Source organism: Pyxicephalus adspersus, chromosome 1 (assembly GCF_032062135.1).
Source record: "Pyxicephalus adspersus chromosome 1, UCB_Pads_2.0, whole genome shotgun sequence".
NCBI classification, from domain to species: Eukaryota; Metazoa; Chordata; class Amphibia; order Anura; family Pyxicephalidae; genus Pyxicephalus; species Pyxicephalus adspersus.
In genome coordinates this window covers 283,362-292,713 of record NC_092858.1, presented here as the reverse complement: position 1 = coordinate 292,713, position 9,352 = coordinate 283,362, and the positions used below count along the sequence as shown (strand labels likewise).

General features: G+C 49.4%; 1 protein-coding gene across 1 annotated transcript in view; it reads left to right on the top strand.

The window, feature by feature from the left end:
- Positions 1-4,154: 4,154 nt before the first annotated feature.
- LOC140323169 (T-cell ecto-ADP-ribosyltransferase 1-like) overlaps positions 4,155-9,352 on the top strand; it is a gene marked incomplete in the record, with an annotated part of 14,544 nt that continues 9,346 nt past the window's right edge. The window contains 1 exon segment of the mRNA XM_072400004.1: positions 4,155-4,309. Coding sequence (XP_072256105.1) covers positions 4,277-4,309 — 33 coding nt within the window.

Sequence of the window (9,352 nt, the reverse complement as noted above, 5' to 3'; positions counted from 1 at the left end):
CAGTGAGCATTTGACCCCCCTCCCCCATATCCTATAATAATAAATATCATCCATTCTGAAGCCCCCTGGCTCAGTGGGTCCATCTCTGATTGGGTCCCAATAATCGTTTTCTCAGAAGTCATGTTTGGGTAGTTTTGTTGCTGGGAACAAATGACTAATCGTCTCTGGTTGTCTCATCTTATGGAACAACGTCTGTCCAGGGGCTAAAAATCAGAGTGGCCCCCAGGAGAACTTTAAATTGGGTCCAGGCTCCTGCCTTGCTATGGACCTTTGGGGACCCCCCGGGTTTCTCTGGCCTCTGCAGTACCAATGGCTGCAAGCTGATGTCCTCACATCTTCTCTCCACTGTCCAATCACAAATGAGATGAGAACGGGAGCGGGGATATCAGCCAACAGGCCCAACCAGAACATTCACCCAATACCACAATCACTGAGAGACAGCAGGGGCAATACAAGTGGGGGGTTCAGATGTTGGAAGGGATATGCTGCAGGAAACTTGTCAAGCTTTTAGGAGTCTTCACCCCCCAAAACCCCAGATGAAGCACATGGGTGCAGGGAAGACGGGTAAAGGACATGGCATTGCTCCAACTGTCCTGATTTTGCTGCAATATTACAGATTAGATACCTGAAATGTGTTGGCCCTGTAGCATAGAGAGCGGAGGACAGTCAGGTGTAATTCAGCTGGCTACCACTAGATGGCACCATGATACTACATTGTATGCCCATGTATACCCCTGAGTATGCAACCATCAATGGTAGGGTGTCATAGGGTTCATACGAGACCCCGCCCAATATCATGGCATCCACATGGGTCTAGGAGCCAATCAGAAGACATGGAAATGCTGCACACCTATAAATCGAATTTACAAATTGGACAAAAAATGTCCCAGCTCCTTCCCCATCCAATCAATGCGAGTCAGACATTGTGAAAATAAAACAATTTATTCATAAAATGATCCCTGGAGGTGCAACATGTGTGAGGTGGAGCCGCACTCCTCATTGATCACTGTCCCCCGCTATGTCCACCAATCATTCTTCAGGATCTGCTGGAATAAATCAGTGTTAGTGGAGAGATCAGAGGATCACCTACCTGTCACTGACCTCAGCGGCCATGACACTCAGGTCTGACACCCTACTAGGACCCCTAACTCAAATCTCTGATTGGATGGAGATCCCTACCATAAAATGTCACTCAGATTTCTGATTGGATGAGGATCCCACCATGAAATGTCACTCAGATCTCTGATTGGATGAGCACCCTCACCATGAAATGTCACTCAGATCTCTGATTGGATGAGACAACAGCTGCTGGTTCTGGAGACGTGGACTCAGGAAGTACTGACAGATCCTGAGGAGCCGGCCCAAAGGGATGGAGAGGAACCACAGGAGTGTGGGAGAATTCCTAAATGTGGGAGGAGTCCTGAGTGCTGGAGGAGTCCTGAACCCAGGAAGAGTCCTGAACCCAGGAAGAGTCCTGAACGCGGGAAGAATCTTCTACTAGCGGTCTCTAGGTCATGGGGAGCAACCACTGGATTCACAAATATGAAGACATCTACATCCCAATAGAGAAAGACTACAAATATGGATGTGATGGGAAGATCCTTGCAACCTACGAAGCTCCAGGAGACCCCAAACTAGAGAGAGAGGCCGACCCTCTACACCCCAAGACCCCAACCATCATCTTATCAGGGTTCAGTGGGGTTCCTCCCAAGGTTGGACCTCCCATTTGATGGTTTTGGCATTTTCCTAGTTCCAGGTTGGCAGAGCAGAGATCTCCTTGTCTGGAAGGTGGCCTTGTGATGAGCACTGTAGGGGGCGCTCCTTTCTGATAGTCCATATAATGGAGGCCTTCCTCCCACTGACCCCCATATATTTTATTTGGGGTTCGGTCAAGCTTAGAGACACAGGGCCACTAGGGGGCGCTACAGCTTGCACAGAAATGGTGTGAGCCCTGAGAAGGGCCAAGGCGGAGAGTCCATGCAGGATGTTGCGCTGCTGGTTACTGTCAGGTAGCGGTCCTTGGCCACACCAGGGTGGGCAGGATGAGACGTGGTACCAAATCACTAGGCAGGAGAATTGTCTCGGGTCAGGTCGGGTCGAGACCGGCAGTAAGCAAGAGAGGTCAGGTTACAAGCCAGGGGTCAAATACCAGGGATCCAGGAACTAGACACCAGTGACACGGGGGCCACTGCAGAGACAGGGAACACAGACACAGGTGACACAGGAATATCCGCAGGCAGGAACGCTGATACAGTACAAGGGAAATGGCCGGGCACTGCAGGGTACAGACAGACTGGGCTACAAGGAGTTATTGCAGGAGCTGGGCAGACAAAACACTGAATTAACCAGCAGGTGTAGAGAAAAGCAGAGACGCGTTGCACGAACGGTGAGTGCCGGGTCTGAGCTAGCTAAATAGCCAGGAATGAGTAAGAGGCCATTTCCTGATTGGCCGGAAGGTTGGGCGAAAGTGATAAAGCTTGGGAGTGAGGGGGGCACAGAGAATCAGCATTAAGGTGACCCACAGGGCGCCATGACAACATATAATACCCCCGCCATGGGTAGGAGGTAAGTTACCTCTGATGGGCCAACCAATCTCCGCTGTACGAGTCTCCATTGGCATAAGTGTAGACGCCTTGTCCCTGGCGCTGATCATCCACCCAATCACCTGCAGGAAGAAAAGGACAGCGTCACCCCACGGGGAAGCGATCTGATTGGTTACCGAGTATCGGGGGGGACCTGGGCTCTCAGTGATAGCCTGCCCTTATAATATTGTCAGCAGAAAACGTACCCCCTCCAGGCTCTGAGCAATCACCCCCCGGGTTCTTTTCTAATATACTTACCTGGCTGGTCACATGATAAACAGCTTTTTATTCTCCTCCCACTCCTCTCCAGAGATGGGCGGCGCTTGGTGTTACATAGATCCCTTAATGGATACCCCAGCAATGTGAGGCGGGGCCATGACCCCCTGCACTGCGAGCATGGACCTCTAGTGACAAAGGAGTGGTACTGCAGGGGACAGATCCAGACTGAAGGTAAGTATTGAAGCCTGAGCTGCCTCTGGGGGCTGAAATTATTACAAAATGGGGTATAATGCAGAATCTGTTATCAGGGAATACATGGAGGGAGATATCCTTGTGTACTTACCTTCATACTTGGAGCCGTCAGGGTACATGAAGGTCCCCACCCCATGCTTGCGATTCTGGTAATACTCTCCTATATAGCGGGCGCCATTTTTGAATCGATAAGTTCCCTGTAAATAGAAATGAAGATGATTGGGTGACATTCCCTGGATAGAAATAACAGATTTCATGTTACCCAGAGCTGAATGTTAGGAGAAAACCAAAGAAATGCTCCAACGCCTCCAATGCATCCGGATGAAAGGATCAGTGAATCCTGAGATTCACACGTACCGGGGGCAAAACCCGAGGTGTCACCTGACCTCCCCCTGCTGCCATTATAGGACACAGCTTGCTCACTCCCCGCCCCCAGCCTGTGATTGGACAATGAAGGAGCAGCAGATACCTCACTCATCCTTCCAGTCAGCTTAACACGAGTCATGAAATGTTCACTGCAAGACATCTGATTGGCTGGGAGTGAAGCTCCTCCCCCTACCAATCCTGTGTATAAGAGTTCTATTCAGTAGTTATATTAGCTGTATGTGGCATTTATCTAGTCATATACACATTATAGAATGCCTGGAAATCCCCCCCCCATTACACCATGGAGGGGTCCCCAATACCCCCCTACTGCCCCTCATTACACCATGGAGGGGTCCCCAATAGGTCTCAGGGGACAGGTAGGGGCGGATTTTGGAGATGTTGCGTAGGTGAAAGTGACCGGACCTGGAAATGTTCTGAATATGGGGGGTAAATGAGAGGGCAGAATGAGACAACGTGCCTTAGGGGAGGGGGGAATAACAGATGGAAATATTTCAGATTTGCAGATTCAAACTACAAACTATATAAAACAATAATGATCCAATACCCAATATACACAGAACCAGAACTCCTTCCATGTGCTCCACATTAAAGCCATGACCAGTTCCCGGAATAATTTGGTGGCTGCACAGAAATGGGGTATTTCTAGGTGAATCTTCCCCCGGGATATCTCCGGGATTGCTCACACAACATTACAAATGTCTTTTCCATGCACGGGGAACGTGTTGGACGCTCACCCTGCTCCCGCCCTTTGCCACAGATTAGAGGAAGTTCTGACAGTGACAGTTTGGTGATTCTGTGTAGTGAGATTCATATGAGATTCATATGAGATTCATCCGATGGATCAAACAAAGAGAAATCCTTCTACCATTGTAAGTATATTACTGCTTCTTCTATTATATGACAAGGCACAGAGGGGTGTTTACCCTAAATAATGCCCTCCTGTGTGGGGGTGCAATCACTTTGTGTCACACTGGGAGTAGTAGTAGAAATGATTTATTTCTTCCTGTATTCAGGCTGCGATCACTTTGTGTATTGTTGTCCCCGCTGTGTTTGCTGCTTTCATGTGTTACACTTTGTAATGGCATCCGAGGAGTCGGGAACAATGAAATCCGAAGACTCCGGATCAGCAAATGAGCGGGAATGTTATCTGTAGCTAACTTATGGAACCTTGAAACGTATAAAGATGTCTGGATTCACGTTACTGTTCACATGTAATTGTGTGAATTGTGTACAACCCGCACTGATCATTGTGATTTCACAAATATTTGTTCCTGTTGTTACATAAAATGTCGCCAGTTTTCCCGGATTGTGAGTTCTTCCAGGTGAAATTCACCAGGAACGCTTTCTTTAGCCAGTTTCCGTATCCGTTGTTCTGTTCCGCTGTTGCTGATTTGAGGTACAATCATCGCTTGGCATCGGGAAAATACGGAGACGTCACCACATTGTGATCATTGTCAATCAATCCGCTCTGCTGTCACCGCTTTGTCTGTTCTGCAACAACCAATCCAGCCGCTGTACTGATACCCGCTCCAAAGATGGCACCTGGATGGCAGATTTAGAACATTCTGGCCCAGTAATCCATTGGGTCAAGAGATAGGTAATCCGGCACTTTGGGGCAGATACGATGATGCCCCATCTGATCTTCTTTCTGGGCCGGAAGACGGAGACAAAGGAGTTTGGGGAATGATGCGGCTGGGCAATGCCAGCTGGGGAGATGAGACACTGATATGGCCGGAGGTGGCTGCAGAGTGAATGCCCGTGTTACCTTTCCTTCTATTTCAGGAGCTTTGACTAATTCTCCAAGTTTGCTGGGATGGGGGAGGGGTGCGGTCATCCAGCAGTCATCTACCCCCAACACCAGCAGTATTCTACTCACTGCATACAATATGTAAACAATCTGCCCCTCTGCCCTCCACCATGGGCCTTCATCCTCCACCTCATTTTCAGTCTGACCCCTTTTTACCCGATGATTCCTCCTCTTCCTCCTTCCTATTCTTGTTATTCTTGGCACCTCCATCATGTCCTGGGCACTGCCCATAAAAGTCCCACTTCCACTTCAAATTCAAGGAAAAAGATGAATCTTCCTTCTCTTCCCTCCACCGGGACCATGGAATCCACCGGGGAGACTATGACATCACCAGAGACTATGACATCACCTGAGACTATGACATCACCCAGGACTATGACATCACCAGAGACATCACCCAAGAGATCAAGAAACAAGAAATAAAAGCTGAGGGATGAATGTAGAGGTGACAGGGGCACCAAGGATCTTCTTGGGGGTCATATACCCCTCGTCATACTATATAAGAAATCACAAATTACAAAGAATTCCATTCCATACCCCGAACATCTCGGCTGCCCTCTCCCCGCCATGACCCAAGAACCTAGTTGTGGATGATGGTATGAGCGTTCCTGGGGAGCTCCGGCCATACTCCTCCTTGGGGCACCCACATTCTGATTGGGTGGTGGTACCATAGGGGCAGCTCCACACTGCTTTACTGATGTAGACCCCAACAATATGGCGGCTGAACCTGTGAACTGATTATTATAACTTCTCTCCCCGCCCATGGACAATATCTGGGGGTCTTCTGCTCCAGGCCCTTGGAATATGACTGGGACACCCTGATTATTGGCACCGTCTGTGAAGAGGACCATCGTATGTACTGAGGTCGGAGGGAACCCATAAGGTGGGTGCCATAGCTGGGACTAGGGTTTCTGCACCTGCAGGGTATTTTCAGAACCTCTCCATGAACATAGAACATGTGATAATCTCTTTATTGGGGCTCGTGGGGTAACTCTGGTACTTTCCCCCCACATAATGATTGGGAAATATATTGGCCCCTGTCAATATAACCTTTCATGATATTCAGGGACCTCCAAGGGCCCCAAGTTCTGTATCAGTGAGCGTTACCCCAGTGCTACTTCTCATCACTGAGTCCATGCAGCCGGCTGGTGGATCCCGGGGACCTCTAATTGGATGTCTCCATGCCCCCCCCCCCCCTTGTCCTCATGGTTCTCCTGCCTCCCTGGGGTTCTAATATTATTATATTTACCCTCTTACTACTTGGAGACCCCACATTTCTGGTTGGATTGGGTCTGATACAAACTATGGGGGTCCTAGTGATTGATAAGTAGAGATGGAATGAAGCCCCTCATGAATCGGCAGCCCTGGGGGGTCTGGGGGGGTATTTATAGGATCGCCATGATTTGTTTGGTTTGATGATTCCATCTGAGGACTTTGGATCCTGCTTGGGGTTTAGACCCTGATTTTGTCCTATTTGGACCTCCCCGTACATTGTTCATGTTGTCTCCCGTCTGTACTTATAGAATGATATAAATCAGACAGAAATGTCGTAGTGAAACCACCACAGGATGCAGACATCGGGGGGGTAATTACAGTTCTCTGCAGGCGAGGTGGGTAAACCCCCCAGGAAATAATTCTTACATAACGGCCCCAGCTGGTTCTGACTCATCATTGTTTTATTTGCCTGCATTTACATTTCTGCTAAAATAAAACTCGGCCGTGATTTCAGTTCCTCTTCATTTACAGAAAAACAAGAAATAGAACAAAAGGTCAAATCAAAGACTGAACCCCGAATTATCACAGAGAGGTGGGGACAGCGCCCTATAAAGGGTGACAATCAAAAAGACCTGAGGACCACCAGATTTTCCAAAATGTTTTATACTTTCCTCCACACACAGACCGGTCTTCCTCTCTCAGCGCCCGCAGACATCAGGCACAGTTACAGGCAGCAGGAACGTCCCAACATGTATTTAGTGTATCAAGCAAGCCTAACAGCTGTTTCTGCAGAACAGCGCCATCAAAACATTAGTGGCCAAACAGTGTACTACAGTCCCTTCATTGAAAATGCGACCTGAAATTCATGCTGGGAAACTGAAAGAACTGTATTACAATACTGGCCCCTGAGGTACCCCACTGACAATACTGGCCCCTGGAGTACTCCACTGACAATACTGACCCCTGGAGTACTCCACTGATAATACTGACCCCTGGAGTACTCCACTGATAATACTGACCCCTGAGGTACCCCACTGACAATACTGGCCCCTGAGGTACCCCACTGACAATACTGGCCCCTGAGGTACCCCACTGACAATACTGACCCCTGGAGTACTCCACTGACATTACTGCCCCCCCCAGCGTACCCCACTCACAACACTGCCCCTGGAGTACTCCACTGACAACACTACCCCTGGGGTACTCCACTGACAACACTGTCCCGAGGGGTACACCACTGACATTACTACCCCCCCAGGGTACCCCACTGACAACACTGCCCCTGGGGTACCCCACTGGGGTAATCAAATTCATTGGGAACCATCAGATTCACCGGGGTCATCGGCCCGCATGCTCAGAACTCTTTGCTTTTATTATAATTATAATTTTCGGGTTTTCCCAGATTTTTCCCTTTTACATTTTTGTTTTATTCATCACTTCCAGTGCTGGAGACAATTCGTCATTTTTATATTCTCGGAATTTTCCTTTTCTTGTTTTTTATTGCCCCGGGGAATGGATTTCACAATCTGTTTGTGTGCAGTCGGCCTCTCCCATTTCCCATGTTTGCCCTGAGCTGTGCAGTATAGGAGAATCCCAGATCCAGAATTTATATCTCCACCATGGGGTATGTGTACATATCCATCCTGCCCCCGCATTACACCAGGGGTCGGGGTATGTGCCCCCCCCCATTCTCCATGTGTCACTGGTCCCAGTATGGACCAAGGCTGCCGGGTCATTTCCAGTGCCAGTAATTGTCTACAGTGAGCACGGGGCATTAGACAACTGACCCTGAGGGGCAATAATGGATTATGCCCCCTCCCACATGTACGGTGCTCACATCATGTGGCCAGGGGGTGGGGTTCTCATGTAATATAATACCGGAATGATCCCCCCCCATTGGTCCTTCTGGGGTAAAAAATAAAAGAGGAACAAATCCCACCATTGTCCCAATCCCAAACCCCTGGTGACCCCAGTGGGAACACACTTAGTCATGTGACCTGTGGGAAGGGAGGGGGCGGTCTGAACTCCCAGTCCCATGGCAGGAATCACATGACCCAGAACACTGTCATAACCAAAGCTGATTGGCTAGAAATCATCATAAAGTGGAACTCCGGGCAGGTGGGTATTATCAACCCCCACAATATATGGGGCATCCAATACAAGTACCTGTGTGTGTCCTCTTATCAGCTTCCTGTCACCCCAGTCACTGGGGGAGGGGCAGTGGGGGCTGACCCCATGAATGTCCTGCAGCTCTGTAATTGTCCAATCAGCGGCCATGTGTAGACCCCATAACTGGTCATATGATGGCGGTCTGGGGGCCACATTGGGGCCGTTACCCGGGGCCAGCCAGGTGGAGGCATTTTGCAGCTGGGAGTGAATTTTCTGAATGGTTCCTGTAATAAATTGACATTTGTAATATTCAAATATTCGGAGTCCCCAGAGAGCTCAGACGGAGGAGACCGAAATCACCTGCAGAGCCGGGGCCACATCTGCTGGAGACGCCCGGCCAGGTAGACCAATCAGAGGAGAACAATGCTTTGCCACCCAATTATTACTTATTGATCGATGATTTCATAGATGGGACAATGGAAAGCGAGGGGTGGGGGGGGATTGGCCGGTGCTGATGGTCACATGGTCTCACTGGATTACTATATCCCAGATGGTGACAACGGTGGGCCATGTCTGTGCAATGTGTGCTGCTCCTTGTAGTCACCATCAGAATCCCATGTGACAGGGTGACACCACACCGGGTGTATATTGTGGGGTGTGGGGACACCCGGTGTATATTGTGGGGCGTGGGGACACCCGGTGTATATTGTGGGGTGTGGGGACACCCGGTGTATATTGTGGGGTGTGGGGACACCTGGTGTATATTGTGGGGTGTGGGGAC